At 44.0% G+C, this 18248-nt stretch overlaps 1 protein-coding gene across 1 annotated transcript in view; it reads right to left on the bottom strand.

Annotated features, from left to right (window-relative positions):
• Positions 1 to 17713, bottom strand: part of LOC124615806 (junctophilin-1) — an 873471-nt gene extending 855758 nt beyond the window's left edge. The window contains exon 1 of the mRNA XM_047143946.1: positions 17115 to 17713. Within this exon, the coding sequence (XP_046999902.1) occupies positions 17115 to 17422 (308 nt within the window). The 5' untranslated portion in view covers positions 17423 to 17713. The remainder of the gene's footprint in view (positions 1 to 17114) is intronic.
• Between the last annotated feature and the right edge of the window lie 535 nt (positions 17714 to 18248).

Raw genomic sequence — 18248 nt, forward strand, 5'->3', positions numbered from 1 at the left:
CATTGTTGGAATATTCGCTATTGTAGTGTTGGGCAGTTGGATGTGAACAGCGCGTAGCGTTGCGCAGTTGGAAGTGAGCCGCCAGCAGTGGTGGATGTGGGGAGAGAGATGGCAGAGTTTTGAGAGATGACGATCTGGACGTGTGTCCGTCAGAAAAACGAAATTTGTAATACCGGATGTCATGAATTATAACTTTTGAACACTATTATCTATGCCTATCAGATTTGTAATAGCGGATGTCATGAATTATAACTTTTGAACACTATTAACTATGCCTATCAGTAGTTAGTGCCTTAAGTAGATAGAATCTTTTATTTAGCTGGCAGTATTGGTGCACGCTGTACTGCGGTAGTTTGAGTAACGAAGATTTTTGTGAGGTAAGTGATTCATGAAACGTATAGGTTATTGTTAGTCAGGGCCATTCTTTTGTAGGAATTTTTGAAAGTCAGATTGCGTTGCGCTAAAAAAAATGTGTGTCAGTTTAGTGATGATGAGAATAAGTAAAGAGAAAACTGCTTCAGTACTTTTCAATACTTTTGTTCAGCTGTTTGACAATCAAATAACGTAAGAGGTTGACCAGCACTGTCATACTTAATTTTTCTAAGGAGATGTTTCAGTAGCTATGTGTAGGGATGTATTCGGTACACAAGATGAGAGGGTGCCGCAGCGATCCTGTGTAGGCAGACAAGCAACAGGGACTTGCTGTCACCGAAGCTTTGAGAGGAAGTGCAAATTTAATAAAGTAAGGAACCGATTCAGTCACATTCTCTAATTATAATAAGTAGATACACCTCTTACTTCACTAATGAAAAACACAAAATCAAATAAATAAATACATAAAAGTAAGTATGGAGTATACAAAATATCATCTTCTAGTACCCACGACTATCATCTAGGATAAGTAAGGAGAAGTTCTCAAGAACACAAGACGTAGAACTAAACCTGCTTCTCATCGTTAATAACATATGATAGAATCTGACACTTTCATCCGAACAGTAAGAACTTAGAGCTTCTGGAGGTAATAGAAGTATTCCCCCATCAAACGACAAAACCAGATTCCATTCTAAATCAGCATGTAGAGCTTCCTTACCACATAAATTTCAGTGATTTTACATATTCTAAAATTATGTTTGTAACAAAAAAATTCAATTGAACAGCAATACAAAGACAACATACTGTTTTACTACAGCACCGAATAGTAAACAACATTATTTAATAAAATCCAGATTGCTTATATAGTAGTAGCTTAATATGTATTTATTGTGATGGATCCATTTTCGGCTAGACTACCATCTTCAGATCATATGCGAAAGTTACGTGACATTTTTTATTTTATTATAATGTTGGTTAATTGTATTTTAGCACATATAAATTTGGTGATTACGTATCATCAGTTGTCACTGTCTCCCGTTATTGGACGTAAGTACCAAATTTGTATATCCGAAAATACAATTAAGCAACATTATAATAAAATAAAAAATATTATTTAACTTTCGCAGATGGTATGAAGAAGGCATTCTAGCCAAAATGGATCCATCACAAACTACTATAGCAGCGGTCTGCATTTTATTGCATAATGTCTCTAAGAGATATCTTCAACGCTGGGGGTCCTTTGGATCGTAAATCCTAAGAAACAGCGTGTCTGAATATATCTGTGGACTGTTTTCATTTGTACATGCATGCGTGGCTTAAGCAAAATTATTACGAATTGCAATAAGCGGCAGTACGAGTACAACGTTAAGAAATCTTGCTCCCAGCTGCTCACGAAAGTTTTTCTCGCCTCCTCAACTCATACCTGGGGATAGATATACTGGGTGTCACAATAAGGGACGAATATTTGTGCGTCTCCATCGCATCCACAGTGCAACGAAGTTCCCTCTGTGGTCTGTATGCATAGTCTCTTGTTCTTATTAACTTTGTGATAACATTATTTCATTTGTATAAGACGACCCTGAGCTGTGAGCTAACGATAAAATAACAATAAAGTATTTCTATTAGAGCGAAACGAAATTTTAGTGACAGCTGACCAGATAATGGATTCTACTGAAAAAAAATGCTACTGAAATTATCAAGTATTCACCCTAAACACACCAGCAAGAGAGCCGGCTTGTTACTGGGAAAGTGCAAAAATATCCATGCCTCGCCCCTTTGCTACTTGTGCATCTCATTAAAGCGTGGAAACCCACAAAATTGGCAGAGCCTAATCACTACACTTACGATTTATAACAGTACAGTAGTTCATCATAAAAAATTATAACAATGGAAAGTGTAAGATTATATGCTGTCAGTATGAAAAAACGGGCAGTACAGTAGAAATTTTTCAAAACAAAAGAAAGTCTACACCCAGGGAAGTAAACCGGGAAGTTATATGTTAGTTGTTTAGAGGAAGAAATGCTTGCCAGCTGGATTTAAAAGTGTAGAAGGAACTTAGGAAGCCTTGTGGTATGTTACAATACCTATTAATACGAGTGATGGCAGTGCTTTTCAGAAGAGAGAGCGACAACAAGCGGCCAACTATCAGCGATGAGCATACGGTAACGTTAGTTTAGCGCTCTTGCATTAACTTTCATTTACGCACTCAGTGAATGCTCCTTTTATCTCCTTTTAGTGCAATCCTTATACAATCACGTGTAAAGATTACAAATAGTACTGAAAGTGTGAGGCAGTAATTGGCCTCATTACACCAGCGTCTGATAGAAACAAAGTAACGCCATACGGATTGAGAAGGACACTATGCTTGTTTCAATATGTTTATGGATTACTGTGTCTTTTCTTATTATCACTAAAATAAGTATCAAAAGCTTTTCGCCCGTATGTAACAGCCTGATCGCATTCGTATATGTGTCACAACGATGATAACAACTAGGTTGTTACTTTTTTTTACTGATTGCTGTGGTGCACTGAAATGACGTGTCTACATCATATGCTCTAAATAGGTTATAGGCGAACCAAAGCAAGAGACTTATAAGACAGTTTTCAGAAAAAAAAGATATTCAGGGGTTTCCTTACAAGGCAAAGTTTGTTTATTTAGAGAATTTTACAAAGTATAGTTCTTCTTCTGTGATTGTGATTTACGTTAGTGCTCTGATTGTAATAACGATATCGTTGGTGCACTCATGATGTGCTCGAAAGAGGTATAGGACTAACCAAAGCAAGGGACTTGCAACACGATATTTCATTTTAAAAAAAGAGAGAGAGATTTTCGAGATTTTCTTTAAAGGTAAAGCTTCCTTATTTAACTAATTTTACAGCCGATAAATAGTACTGTTCTATTGACGTACATCACTGTTCTGTTTATAATAAAGATAGCGGAAGATTTCACCGAACAAACGGAAGATAATTGGAAGTGTCTTTCGGTAAAAATTAAGTATCTATTATCCGCAGTAAGTCTCTCACAAAAACATCAAATGCTGATACATTATATTTTTAGTGCTATGAAAGGTGAGAAGGTTAAGAGAAAGAATAACGGGGAAGGGGAATCGGCCTTGGTGCATCCTTTGGCCGCCAGACACGATTACGTTGCAGAAACACCTCTGCCGTCGGGGCCAATACGTGTGTTCTGGCCTCGGTAGTCGAAATGAGCCCACAAAATAGGCACTAAGCGAAAAATATTCTGATAATTGTAGTACAGTATTTCAGGAAAGAAAGATTTTCGTGTGTCTCCTTAGATGGCAAATTTTCCTAATGACAGCAATTTTGTAACTGCTAAGTACTATTCTTCTGCTGACTTGTATTTATGTTCTGGTTACAGGAACGGTACGGAAAGATTGCATATACTAAGTGTGGAATAACTGAAAATCTCTTTCGGAAAGTAATAAATGTATTTTATCCACAAAAAGTCCCTGAAAAGAAAAAAGTGAATGCCGCTAACGAAAGGAGTTCCTAAGAAGTAGAGCAAGTGAGGATGTAAAACAGCGGCTGGCCTTTCATTGGTTATTAAGTACTGTCTCTCAGAATTTATCGTCTCTTGCTCGTTTATCAAGTATCCGAACACAAGTGGCGGTGTGATTTCCTGCTGTCACTACGTGGTAAATTTCCGATTAGTCCTGCCCACGCTATCGGCAGAGTTGAGGCAGGAATCTGTCACAAATTCAGAGGCGCTCTGATTGTATGAGAAACGGTCAGTATAGACACCATACGAAAGTGTAACAGAAAAGCGCGGTGAACTTAAATGTGAATCAATGGAAGACAGACGATGTAGTTCTTGCGAAACCGTACTTGGTAAATTTAGGAAACCTCTACTGGAAGAAGGCTGTGCGGCCATTATGCTGAAGTGACCAAGGATTCGGGCAACACGTTCTCTCGACATGAGCCAGCTGGACTACAATGAAGTGACAAAAGCCGTGGGGTACGTCATGATATCGCGCCGGACGTCATTTGTCCTGACGTGGTGCAGCAGCTCAACTAGTCGCTGGGAGTCCCCTGCACGAATACTTAGCCAGGCTGCGTCTACAGCCGCTCAAGTGTTACCGGTGTAGGATTTTGTGCAGGAACTGACCTCTCCATTGCGTACCATAAATGTTCGATAAGATTCATGACGGCAGATTTGGGTGGCCAAACCATTCGCTCGAACTGTCCAGAATGTTCTTCAAACTAACTGCGACAATTGTGATCCTGTGGTGCATTGTCATCCATAAAAATTCCATCGTTGTTTGGGAACATGACGTCCATGAGTCGCTGCAGATGTTGTTCAAATAGCCGAACATAACCAGAGGACGCAGTCTATTACATATAAACATAGCCAGCACCATTACAGAGCCACCACCAGCATACACAATGCATTGTTGACAACTTGGGTCCATGGCTTCGTGGTGTTCAAATGGCACTGACAAGGGAACCTCCCCATCGCCCCCCTCCCCCCCCCCCCCCCCGTCAGATTTAGTTATAAGTTGGCACAGTGGATAGGCCTTGAAAAACTGAACACAGATCAGTCGAGAAAAGAGGAAGAAGTTGTGTGGAACTATGAAAAAATAAGCAAAATATACAAACTGCGTAGTCCATGCGTAAGATAGGCAACATCAAGGGTAATGTGAGCTCTGCAGCCCCGTGGTCCCGTGGTTATCGTGAGCAGCTGCGGAGAAAGAGCCCTTGGTTCAAGTCTTCCCTCGAGTGAAAAGTTCAATTTTTTATTTTCAGACAATTATTATCTGACAAACTCTATGTTTTCATCACTTTTTTGGGAGTGATTATCACATCCACAAGAAAACATACATCGGGCAAGGTAGAAGACGCTTTTTACCCATTCGCCAAGTGCACAAGTTATGTGGGTCGACAACATATTCCTGTCATGTGACGCACATGCCGTCACCAGTGTCATATAGAATATATCAGACGTGTTTTCCTGTGGAGGAATCGGTTGACTTATGACCTTGCGATCAAATGTTTTCGGTTCCATTGGAGAGACACGTCCTTTCGTCTACTAATCGCACGGTTTTGCAGTGCGGTCGCAAAACACAGACACTAAACTTATTACAGTGAACAGAGACGTCAATGAACGAACGGACAGATCATAACTTTGCGAAAATAAAAAAATTAAAACTTTTACTTGAGGGAAGACTTAAACCAAGTACCCCTCGTTCCGCAGCTGCTCACGCTAACCACGGGACCACGGCGCTCCTAATCTCACATTACCCTTGATGTTGCCTATGTTGCGCATGGACTACCCAGTTTGTATATTTTGCTTATTTTTTCATAGTTCCACACAACTTCTTACTGTTTTCTCGATTGATCTGTGTTCAGTTTTTCAAGGCCTATCCACTGTGTCAACTTATAACTAAATCTGAGGGGGTTGCGATGGGGAGGTTCCCTTGTGAACACTATGTGACTTAGCATCTGAGGTCATCAGTCCCCTAGAACTTAGAACTACTTAAACCTAACTAACCTAAGGACATCACACACATCCATGCCCGAGGCAGGATTCGAACCTGCGACCGTAGCGGTCACGCGGTTCCAGACTGAAGCGCCTAGAACCGCTCGGCCACAACGGCCGGGGCTTCGTGGGGTCTGCGCCACACTCAAACCCTGCCATCGGGTCTTACCAACTGAAATCGCGACTCAGCTGACCAGGCCACGGTTTTCCAGTCGTCTAGGTCCAACCGATATGGTCACGAGCCCACGAGAGGCGCTGAAGGTAATGCAGTGCTGTTAGCAGAGGTATTCTCATCGGTCGTCTGCTGCTGTAGTTCATTAACGCCAAATCTCGCTGCAATGTCCTAACGACGTGCGTTCGTCGCACGTCCCACATTGATTTCTGTGGTTAGTTCACACAGTGTTGCTTGTCTGTTAGCATTGACAACTCTACGCAAACGCCACTGTACTCGATCGTTAAATAAAGGCCGCCGCCCACTGCGTTGTCCGTGGCTAGAGCTAATGCACAAAGTGTGGTATTCTCGGCGCACTCTCGAAACTGTGGATCGCTAAATATTGAATTCCCAGCAATTTCCGAAATGGAATGTCGCCTGCATCTAGCTCCAACTATCATTCAGAGACTGTTAATTCCCCTCGTGCAGCCAAAATCACGCCGGAAACCTTTTCACACGAATGACATGACTACAAATGACAGCTTCTCTAACGCACTGCCCTTTTATACCTTGTCTACGCGGTACTACCGCCATCTGTATGTGTCATATCGCTTTCCCATGACTTTTGTCACCTCTGTGTATAATAAAGATAGCGGAAGATTTCACTTAATAAATTGAAAATAGCTGGAAATTCCTTTGGAAACAGTGAAGTACCTGTTATCTAAAATAGGTCTCTCATAAATAACATAAAATACTGATACATTAGATTTTTGGTGCTATGAAACAACATAGCCTCAGTGAGCATACGATATCAGCACCATGCGTACAAAATATCGACACAGTATTTAAGGAAAAAGTATTTTCGTGCGTCTCCTTAGATGTCAAATTTTCCAAATAACCGAAATTTTATATCTGCTAGGTAATATTATTCTTCAGTTCACTTGCAGCTATGTTCTGGTTATACACTGAAGCGATAAAGAAACTCGTATAGGCATGCGTATTCAAATACAGAGATATGTAAACAGGTGGAATATGGCTCTGCGGTCGGCAACGTCTATATAAGACAACAAGTGTCTGGCGCAGTTGTTAGATCGGCTACTGCAGGTACAACGGCATGTTGTCAAGATTTAAATGAGTTTGAGGGTCGGCGCACGAGCGATGGGATAGCATCTCCGAGATAGTGATGAAGTGGGGATTTTCCCATACGACCATTTCGCGAGTGTACTGTTGTAAGTAGGCTGTTTAGGTTTTTTTATTGGTAACGCCACCTCTGTATGAAAATCACTGGCTGTGCTGTGTGCAGTCTGTGGCTGCTTTGCATTGTTGTAATACTCGCCATTGTAGTGTTAGGCAGCTGGCTGTGAACAGCGCGTAGCATTGCGCAGTTGGAGATGAGCCGCCAGCAGTGGTGGATGTGGGGAGAGAGATGGCGGAGATTTGTAATTTGTCATGAACTGCTATATTTATATATGATGATATCAAGGTAAATACATTGTTTGTTCTCTATTAATATCTTTCATTTGCTAACTTGCCCTATCAGTAGTTAGTGCCTTCAGTAGTTTGAATCTTTTATTTAGCAGGCAGTAGTGGCGCTCGCTGTATTGCAGTAGCTTGAGCAGCGAAGATTTTTGTGAGGTAAGTGATTTGTGAAAGGTATAGGTTAATGTTAGTCAGGGCCATTCTTTTGTAGGGATTTTTGAAAGTCAGATTGCGTTGCGCTAAAAAAATATTGTGTGTCAGTTTAAGGACAGTCGTGTATAATTGTTCAAAGGGGACGTTTCACTGTGAATATCAGGAATTAGGAAAAACATCAAATCTCCGACATCGCTGCGGCCGGAAAAAGATCCTGCAAGAACGGGACCAACGACGGCTGAAGAGAATCGTTCAAAGTGGCAGGAGTGCAACCCTTCCACAGACTGCTCCAGATTTCAGTGCTGGGTCATCAACAAGTGTGTTCGAGCGAACCATTCAACGAAACATCATCGATACGGGCTTTCGGAGCCTTAGGCCTGCTCATGTACCCTTGATCCGTGATGACTGCACGACACAAAGCTTCACGCCTCTCCTGGACCCGTCGACACCGACATTGGACTGTTGTGGCTGGAAACATGTTGCCTGGTCGGACGAGTCTTGTTTCAAATTGCATCGAGCGGATATGGAGACCACCGCATGAATCCAAGGACCCTGCATGTCAGCAGAGGACCGTTCAAGGTGGTGGACGCTCTGTAATGGTGTGGGTCGAGTGCAGTTGGAGTGATATGGAACCCCTGATACGTTTAGATACGACTCTGACAGATGACACGTACGTAAGCATCCTGTCTGATCACCTGCATCCACTCATGTCCACTGTGCATTCCGATTGACTTGGGCGATTCCAGTAGGATAATGCGACACCCCACAAGTCCAGAACTGCCATAGAGTGGCTCCAGGAAGACTCTTCTGAGTTTAAACACTTCCGCTGCCCACCAAACTCCCTAGACATGAACATTATTAAGCATATCTGGGATGCCTTGCAATGTGCCGTTCAGAAGAGATCTCCATCCCCTTGTACTCTTACTGACTTATGGAAAGCCTTGAAGGATTCATGGTGTCAGTTCCCTCCAGCACTACTTCAGGCATTAGTCGAGTCCATGATGCGTCGTGTTGCGGTACTTCTTTGAGCTTGCGGGGGCCCTACACGATGTTAGGCAGGTGTATCAGTTTCTTTGGCTCTTGACGTTATGGAAAGATTTGTTCTACTCACCGCGGAATAACTGAAAACTTCTTTCGGAAAGAAAGAAATATTTTTTATCTATAAAGAGTCTCTGGAAAAAGAAAACGTGAATGCTGGTACCAGAGGGTTTCTAGCAAGAGAAAGTGTAAAATGGCAGATGGCCACTCGTTAGTTATTACGTGCTGTGTCTCAGAATTTATCATCTCTTGCTCTTTTATGAAGTATCTGATGGCCAGTGGCGGTGTGAATTTTTGCTGTCACTACACGGTAGATTTCTCATCTTGGGTGATCCTGGAAAATTTTCTTCATATCTTTATCCGTTTTGGAGATACAGAGGCTCAACGTTTACCCTACTGGTACACGTAAAATATGAACGTAAAATCCGATGTGGGGCGAAAACATAGTTTATAAATTAACGTAGCACGGACAAATATGCTGTGAAGTATCTCCGTTATCATCTGGGAATGCCATGTTGTAGTACTGAAGCATGTGGAAATTTTTTCGCGTAAAATACGGTCTCGAGTGTAAAAATAGTTTTGCGTTATTTCAGTTTCACATAAATTAACTATCTAAATTTTACTGACCACTACATTTCTTTTGCTGAACGTTGTGGTGGAGCAGTTCTAGGTTTAGTCTGGAACCGTGCGACCGCTACGGTCGCTGGTTCGAATCCTGCCTCGGGCATGGATGTGTGTGATGTCCTTGGGTTAGTTAGGTTTAAGTAGTTCTAAGTTCCAGGCGACTGATGACCTCAGATGTTAAGTCCCATAGCGCTCAGAGCCATTTGAGCCATTTGAACCATTTTTACATTTCTTTTCGCTGCTGCAGCAGCGAAAATAGGAAAACCAGTGGAAAAATGCTCCTGTCGGTGAACAAAAACTGCGAGTGTGTTCCTCTTTATTTAAAAGAGTCTAACTGAAGAGTTGGGAACCAACTGCCTCATTCTATTTTCCTCAGTATGTTTAAGTTTTCCCAAAAATTTTGATATGTGAACATATTCTCACTTTCTTATGCTGAGAGAGAAGAACGCAGTGACAGTGGCAAAGAGACGAAAAGTAATAAGTACTGGAAGATAGTACACAGTGGTTGTGTTATAGGAAGAGCAAATGAGACAATGGAAGTGTGAGAGAAAGAGGACACAGTGGTAGTGGGGCATAGTTGGCAATGACAGAACAGTGCTAGGAAGAGAGTGAAGGAGACAGTGCCACGGAGAGGGGGGGGGGGGGGGGTTAGGAGAAAGGGAAAGTGGAAATGGGTGAGAGCCAGTGATAATGGGAGACGGAGTATATGCCAGTGACACCGAAGAAGAGAGAAGAGACAGCAGCAGGAGGAAGGAATCAGTGAGACTTTAGCAGTAAGAGAGAGCAAGAGGGAGACAGTGATAGTAACAGGAGACTGTAGTAGTAGGACAGAGCGAAGGGAGACAATGACAGAGACAGACAAAGAGAAATGAGAAAGAGTGGGACCGAATGGATGAGTGAGAAAGGGCAGCGGTGAGTGGATAGGTATGGGCGACTTACAGCGATGGAAAGTAGGTGTGAGCGAGTTACAGTTTTGGGAGCTTGTGGGAGTTTGAGGTGAGCTGCATGTAAAACAGAGCACGAATATGTTCGCATGGCATAGTATCTGGAAAAATTGTTAAAGGCGCTGAGGAAGGCAAAATAAGGCAGCTGGTATCCCACTTTTCAGTCAGAGTCTTTTAAATAAACAGGAATATATTCACATTTTTTGTGTTCCGATAGAGGCATTTTTCCGTTGGTTCTTAGTATGATGGAAATATAAATATTTTACATAACAGGAAATGAAAAACGAAGCTTACATATGAACAGTATAGGTACAGAAAAAATATATGATTCACTTTTTGGCGTTGGGAAGCAACGTTAAGTAATAAAAAACTGAACGTCTGGTGGATTTAAAAGGTTATGTGCACAATGATATCGTCAGAGAAATGGGCACGTCATGTTTATAAAAAAGTGTGAAGATCGATACATTTAAAGTATTAGCATGCTTTCGCTCTAAATGAGTTATATTCTGACGTGTTAGAAGTCTGAAATTGCATGCTTTACCAACGAAAAGGCCGAAAGTATTTGTTTTAGATATTGTAAAAATTTAAAATAGCTGCAGTCCTCGTAGCTCATATCATACAAGGTAGTCACACGGGGCAATGAAGAAGGGACTTTTAATGGACATATGAAGAAATATAAATTTACATCCATCTGAAAAAATTGAAGGCAAAGACGCCCAGGAAGCAATGCATTGTAAGAAACGCAAATTTGTTGGCAAATTGGCGCCCGTTATTGACAACTTCCTTTCAAGATCTCCATAAGTTCATAGTTGTACCTAGCGTTTGTAAACATGCTCTTGTAAACAGGCCACGTTGCGTCCAAGACACGCTACGCAACTCTAAATTTCCCTCTGCGTTGAATTTCGCCCGCTCACGCTGGAAGACGTCACTTAACACTCGACATGGACGCACAGTCCACTGCACCTGTTTTAGATTTTTACTTAATCTAGAAAAGTGTTTGTAGATTTTTTTATTGATAAAGCGCATAGTTCGAAAATTCTAACACTTCAGAAAATAACTCACTTTAAAAATAAAACACGCTAATACTTTTAATGTATAGAACTGTAAGTTTTTATAATCATGACAGCCCATTTTTCTTACGATATCATTGGCCACATAATTCTTGAAATCGACCTGACCTTTATTTTTTTTATCATTTGACGTTGCTTCTGAACAGCACAAAAAATGGTTCAAATGGCTCTGAGCACTATGGGACTTAACTTCTGAGGTCATCAGTCCCCTAGAACTTAGAACTATTTAAACCTAACTAACCTAAGGACATCACACACCTCCATGCCCGAGGCAGGATTCTAATCTGCGACCGTAGCAGTCCCGCGGTTCCAGACTGTAGCGCCTAGAACCGCTCTGCCACCCCGGCCGGCTGAACAGCACAATGTAGATTTTATATTCTTTTTGCACTTATACTGCACATATGTATGCTTCGGTTTTAGTCTCCTCTTATGTAAAAAAAAAAAGTCTATAGCCATCATATTATGCGTTAACAATCGCAGTTGCAGGGCTTGTTGAAAATGGTCTGGTTGTAACGGCTTTTCATTGATTGAGTACAGTTCCGGAACAATAGGACCATCAGAACATGGAGAAACAAATAATAGTCATTGTTCTGTCGCTCGAAACGTGAAGGCGAAAGGGCAGATATTCGATAACGTCGGTACGAGGTACCCTCTGCCATGCACTGTGCAGGAGCATATTGCCGATACAGAAGTAGATACAGACGGCGTGTACGCCGCTGCTGCTTCCGAGGTTCGCTTGTTCGCAGCCCTGGCCGATTCACCTGGAGCAGACGGGGTGCAGGTCAGGCCACGTAAACAAACCCGGTGCGCACACGTGCCCAGCAGAGCGTATCACTGCCCGTCGCCATCGCCTGTGGAAGTGGGGGGCACCGATCTCTCCAGTACCCGCAGCTGTCTGACACTGACGGCCACTGAACCTCATATCTCGTTTCTCGCCTGTATACACTGTGGTGGCCACGAAGTATCACATGAGTCCGCTACACTGTGAATACCAAATTTATAGAGCACAACAAAATTAAGTATTTCGAATTAGTGCAAATAAATTGTGACAGCTATGCTGAAGCATTTGAAAACGGTATTGTGACCAAAAAAATTGATAGACAGACCAGAAAACTTGATCTTATTTATTTCACGTATGTTTTACGTAGACATATCGTTGACTAGTATAACAACGCCGTTAGGAGCAGTAGAAATCGAGAAATTAGATATTGTATTAGGCAAGCCTTTAAGTATAAATAATTCGTAAAAGCAAGCGTAATGAGCAATGCATACGCCAACTGAACCATGTTGACATTATTTGCCCAGGCACGTTCCTACTGACAATAAAAATTACGAATGAACTAAGCAAGCAAATGAACTAATCATTAAGTGTAAACCGATATTAAAATGTGCATGGCCGTTTACCTCTTAATCTAAAACGAAACACATTTTTGGATGCTCAGTACCTGAAGTGAAAGACTGCTTACCACAAATTACATTGTGACTAAAGAGAGTCATTGAGAGGCCTATTAAAAATATGACAATATGTTTTTCTCCACAGGGCATTAAATGCAGAGATTTCAGGACGATTATTTGTGTTTCTGGGTATAACGTGTGGGCGACAGGAAGAACATCCTGCCACATTCTACCACGAACATGGCAAATTCGGATTAACATGCAGATACGGGATGATGCCAAGAAAAGAGAGAAGCGCTTGATAAATATCTGCAGCCTCTCAGACATCACTTTTAAGAATCAGTGGAAATCAAAAAAATAAGACATCAGTGTTCTGTTAGTGTATACAGTGAGACACCGTGACCATATGAGCAATTCATTTTGATTGTCTCACAGAAGGGAAGCACGCACATTCACACGCAAACGCAAGCGCACACGCACACACACACACACACACACACACACACACACACACACAAGCGCGCGCGTCCGCTTGCATGCACGCACTCGCACGTAGGCATGCATACATATGCACACACCCGGACATCGATACAAACACACTACGTCTACATGGGTTCCCAAATCCGGTTTTCTATAAATCGATTTCCCAGTCACGTTTCTGGGTGGTTGAGTAAACACGCGAATATTAATTACGGAAATGCCGTTCTGGGTACAGGATTTCATCTTCCGCAGCCGATTTGTGACACCATGTAAAGCCGGCCGGTGTGGCCGTGCGACTCTAGGCGCTTCAGTCTGGAACTGCGTGACCGCTACGGTCGCAGGTTCGAATCCTGCCTCGTGCATGGATGTGTGTGCTGTTCTTAGGTTAGTTAGGTTTAAGTACTTCTAAGTTCTAGGGGACTGATGACCACAGATGTTAAGTCCCATAGTACTCTGAGCCATTTTGAACACCATGTAAACGCTCCATCGCGTTGTGTTGTAGGTTTGCTAGTTGGGTTTTAGACTCTTGGTGAATTGGACTGGGTGAAAGAAAAGGGCAAACTGTGAACTGACCAGAAAATTATTAATTTCTCTTACTTAATCAGCGGGGAGCACATATTGTTTCTTTATGAGATGGAAGGAGATACACAAATAGTAACATATTTACTGAATTAGTAATATCGGAGTGCTTGGCGACAACCCAGTATTTTGTGTTGCAGACTAATTTGTAAATTGCTGTACACAGTGTCGCTTTTAGTGGCACAGAAACGTTGCCTGGTACTAAAACATTTGATAATTCTATGCACAGAATTAGGAATGTGTCTTTACTTGTTAACAAGTTTGCTAGATATACCGAGTCTCCAAAACGTTGGAACGTGATGGTGTTCGACCAGTTATCACCTCGCACGTTTTCCACAAATCGTGTGGTACAGGCGACAACGGCACCCATACGATAGTTTGTAGGGGGAGGGGTAGAACAGGGGGTATCGAGCACTTTTAATATTTTGGAAGACGAATGCTGACTTGTAAGTAGCCATTTTTAACTGAGCCAGTTAAAAATTTGCGTAAGACCGACTTTTAAACATTTTCTTGAAAGAGAAACACGTGACTACACTATATTCTTTCCTTTCCCTGAGAGCTTGGGGGGGGGGGGGCAGTCCTCCGCTCGCCCCCCCCCCCCCCAACCTCCCTTGACCTCGGGTATAGGCATCGTTGACAGCTGGGAATAATTAAACAGTTTTGCACTTATTTATTCGTGTCGACAGAATTATTATACTTCTTTTCCTGAACAGTTCCCGGCCCTCGGCGTTAAGACCTCACGGCATCGATAAGGAATTCGTAACGCCTCTTTATTAAAAATTTTACAAAGGTACCGGCTACCTCATTTTCTCGTACTGGCAAAAGCAGAAGAGCTGATTAACACCGTTTATGTAAAAAAACTGAAGATCGGAGAACCGATGTTTTTGACGTAAGAGCGAAAATCGAGAGCTATGGAATTCGGTTTTCGTCTTCCGTAAGCAGTGTAAACGTCTCGACAAATCGAAGTTGCACAGTCCTTTCCTTTCAGTCGGAACGTCACCTGGATGGCACCTGTAGCTCGGAAAATATTAGGTGAGTCAGCCTTTGCTGGGAGAGTGGCGTTGCTAGGAGACAGGTAGTAGGCCGGCTGTATCGCAAGCGCTGCCCGCGGCGCCTGCGTTTATTTATACGACAAGCGGGCGAGCCACCGGCGCAGACCTATTTCTGGGCGCGGTATTCCTCTTGTACCGCGAATATTTATTTTAATCGCTGCGCCGTTCCGTCTGCTGGCCCTATAGTATTGTAGCCACCTTGCCTATAATACGGCCACCTTCCCGCGCTCTGTTCTGTGGGCCGGCGCTCGGCGAAAGGATTTTTTGTTACCCTTGTCGACTGAGACTTCATCCTATCAACGCTCAGCTGTGAAGACAGTGATCGGTGACTCATAATTACACTTGCTACGCGTGCAGACTGCTGAGAATCGTCAGCTGCGCACTGGTATCTAAGTCATTCATTCAATCGAAAAAAAATCCCCAAGTTAAAAGAATGCCTGCGAAATTGCTGCACTGTGTTTCCCTCCACTTTTATCCGCTATAGTTGCCATACGTCGATCGTATACGAATCATCACATAATCTCGATGTTCCCTGAGAATGTCTTTATGCCTGAGCATACGTTCTCTTGAAACGTATCTCCTAAGAAAAATGACTCAAAGTATAACAAAAACAGATATTGAAAGCGTATCGAAATAAGCCATGAATTATAAATTCTCAAGAAGAAGTAATGTAGGAGGTCCTAGAAATAGGTGCACTTTTCAGTCGGATCAGAGCAGTCTCCCTTATCCACGATACTGATGAAAGTCTTGTCGATTCGACACTGTTCTGCTTGTTATTGTCGCTAACAACCACCACTGTATTCAACAGTTAACCGAGAAACAGTTCTGCGTTCTGTGTTCACACATTAACTTCATCATATGTTCCTCGTGCTATGGCAGCTAGCTAATGGTGTCGTCGCATTCCATGAATTCCGCGGCTAGTGATCTTTGAACGCATCATTTAAAGGGAACAACTACAACATCACTCGTGTAACTAAAACCACTGCTCTCATTATGTATAGTTTGCATGTGAGACAGAGATGTTGCATGTGCCAGAGCATCTTTGCCATACCTTGACATGCAGTAATATCCTTGGCAGCTGTTGTTGCTTCTATTATTGTTTAATGACGATTAAAATCGATTTCTTTGGAAATGCTGCTCTACTTTTATCTCGGCAACTAAAGCGCTGGGAATAGCTTGTGAGATTTGCTTAAATAATCAGGCGAGTTTTCATGTAGAATGAGTTTTTCAAGTTACAGAACAAGCCGAATGTAGCACAATTCAAGTAAGATTTGAACCCCGATGACGTGCAGCATGTATGTTGTGCTGCAGCTTTCAAGCGAAAAAATATATATATTTTCCGGCAGGTGATCAACGAAGAAACCAGAGCAGGTAATTGAAAATGCTGAGAAAGGGGTGTCGAGCAATATTTTGACCACTGGAGACAAACTGCAGAATATGATCTCTGAGACGACAAGGAATAAACGTCTAATGTGCATAGATCTAGAACTGTGTGGTTCCCGTGCGAGAGAGCATTTTATTCATGTGATGCAGTACATTCCGGTGGGTGAAGGTCCATACCGGAGGTGGTCATGTTCCTCAAGATCTTCTTTCTTCCTAAACGTCTGAGAGATGGTCGTCTCTTACCGCACCTGACTGGCGATATGCATCTGCATGTACCGGAGGATACACTCTCTGCCTTTTTGGACACAGTAACCGTGGCTGTTAGATGAGGATGCCCTCTCTAGCCTAATTGCGCTCTCTGGCAAAGACCGACGCCGTGTCGTACAGTAGTCTGATACACCGAATAAATAAGATGGCCTATTGCAGGAAAAGGACGCATATCGTCATCCGAGTTTATTTGATCATTATTCCCTGAACGATCGAGTCTAGAGGTTTGTCCGTGCCGTTCAAAATCACTCCGCATAGAGCAAGGTGCCAAACTGATGTCGACCACCTTCCTACATTCCCCGTGCGAACACTTTGTGGGATTTGAGCGTCTGGTGTTACCGATGAGACGGTAGAGGGGTGCAAACACAAACTGGACGGCCAGCAGGTGGTGCTGCGCCAGTTTTTCACCTCCGAGGACGTCCTTCGACAATGCCGCCTGCCTGCACAAGTGGTCCGTCACACGACAATCAATCAACCGGAACTCCTCGCGAGCTGCAGCTCGGGGGCGCCGGCTGGCGTCCCGCAACAGGTTGAAGGTAGGAGGGTCGGCAGCTGGCGGCCCGGCAGACACAGCACACGCACACAGGCACAGCCACACAACACATTGGGGTGGGCGGGGCGGGGCGTTACCTGGGCCAGGTGTACACGCCGGACACCTCGAAGCCGTAGTGCCACGAGCCGGCGTAGGCGCCCTGCCCCTTCGGGCCGGTGCAGACGCCGTGGCCGTGCGCCTTGCCGTCCTCCCAGCCGCCGCAGTACGTCCCGCCGTCGTCGAAGTCGAAGCGGCCGCCGTTCACCATGGTCTTGGTGGTGGTGGCGGTGCCGGTGGCGCCCGTCGACGCGGGAGACGCGTTCACAGCCGCCGCCGCCGGCGCCGCCCCCGGCGCGCCCGCCCCCTGGCCGGCGGCGGCGCTGCCCACCTGGTTCGCCTGTTGCATTCCGTTACTTTAGTTCCTACCGCTCGTGGACGACTGCTGAGGACGCTAGGTCTTCTTCCGTACGACCTTCCGTTCCCAGAAAAAAAAAAAAAAAACAAAAAGAAAAACGGGCCAACTGAAGAGGAAGATCGGGCGGCAGCGCTAGAGGTATCACCGTTGCCAGCACGTATGGCTGCCCATATTCGTGGCGGTGACAGAGTCGGTCGGTCGCTCGGCTCGCACTCGCGGCACCCGCGGATCAGCTGGCCATGCCAACGGCGCGCGCCCCGCACTGGCGATGGCGCCGACCGCCCGCCCGGCTAAACTCGGCCGCGCGCCGCCCGCCGACCGTCGGCACGCGGTTCCGCCGGCCGCCGCGCGGCGCGCTGCCGAGCGCCGAGTAGCCGCGCGCGCTGCTAGGTGGCGCGTCGGACGCGGTGCAGCAGAGCGACAACGGAGGCGCCACCGCTTCAGTGCGGCGTGCGTACTGTTTGTCGTGTTGTGGAGCAGATGTCGCTGCGGGAATAGGTTTAGCCTCAGTACAGCCTCATCGCTGTCTGTGGTCGGCGGTAGCTTCTACATTTCAACTGTTTACGTCTCTAACAACTCTCTGTTGCGTTGTGCCCAGTTTTTATGTTAAGTGTCTTATAACCCTACCACAACAAAGGTCAAAATTTAATAGTGATTGTGGTGTTTGCTCACGCTGCTAAATACTGCATTTTCGGGCAACAACAAAGTTATTATGTGGCAGGTGTCATTAGAGCACAGTTAATAAAGTCATTTCATGTAATAATGAATAAACTAGGCACTCATCTTTTCGTGTTTCCCACGCTGGTCTCGTTGTAAA

Source organism: Schistocerca americana, chromosome 5, assembly GCF_021461395.2.
Source record: "Schistocerca americana isolate TAMUIC-IGC-003095 chromosome 5, iqSchAmer2.1, whole genome shotgun sequence".
Taxonomy (NCBI): domain Eukaryota; kingdom Metazoa; phylum Arthropoda; class Insecta; order Orthoptera; family Acrididae; genus Schistocerca; species Schistocerca americana.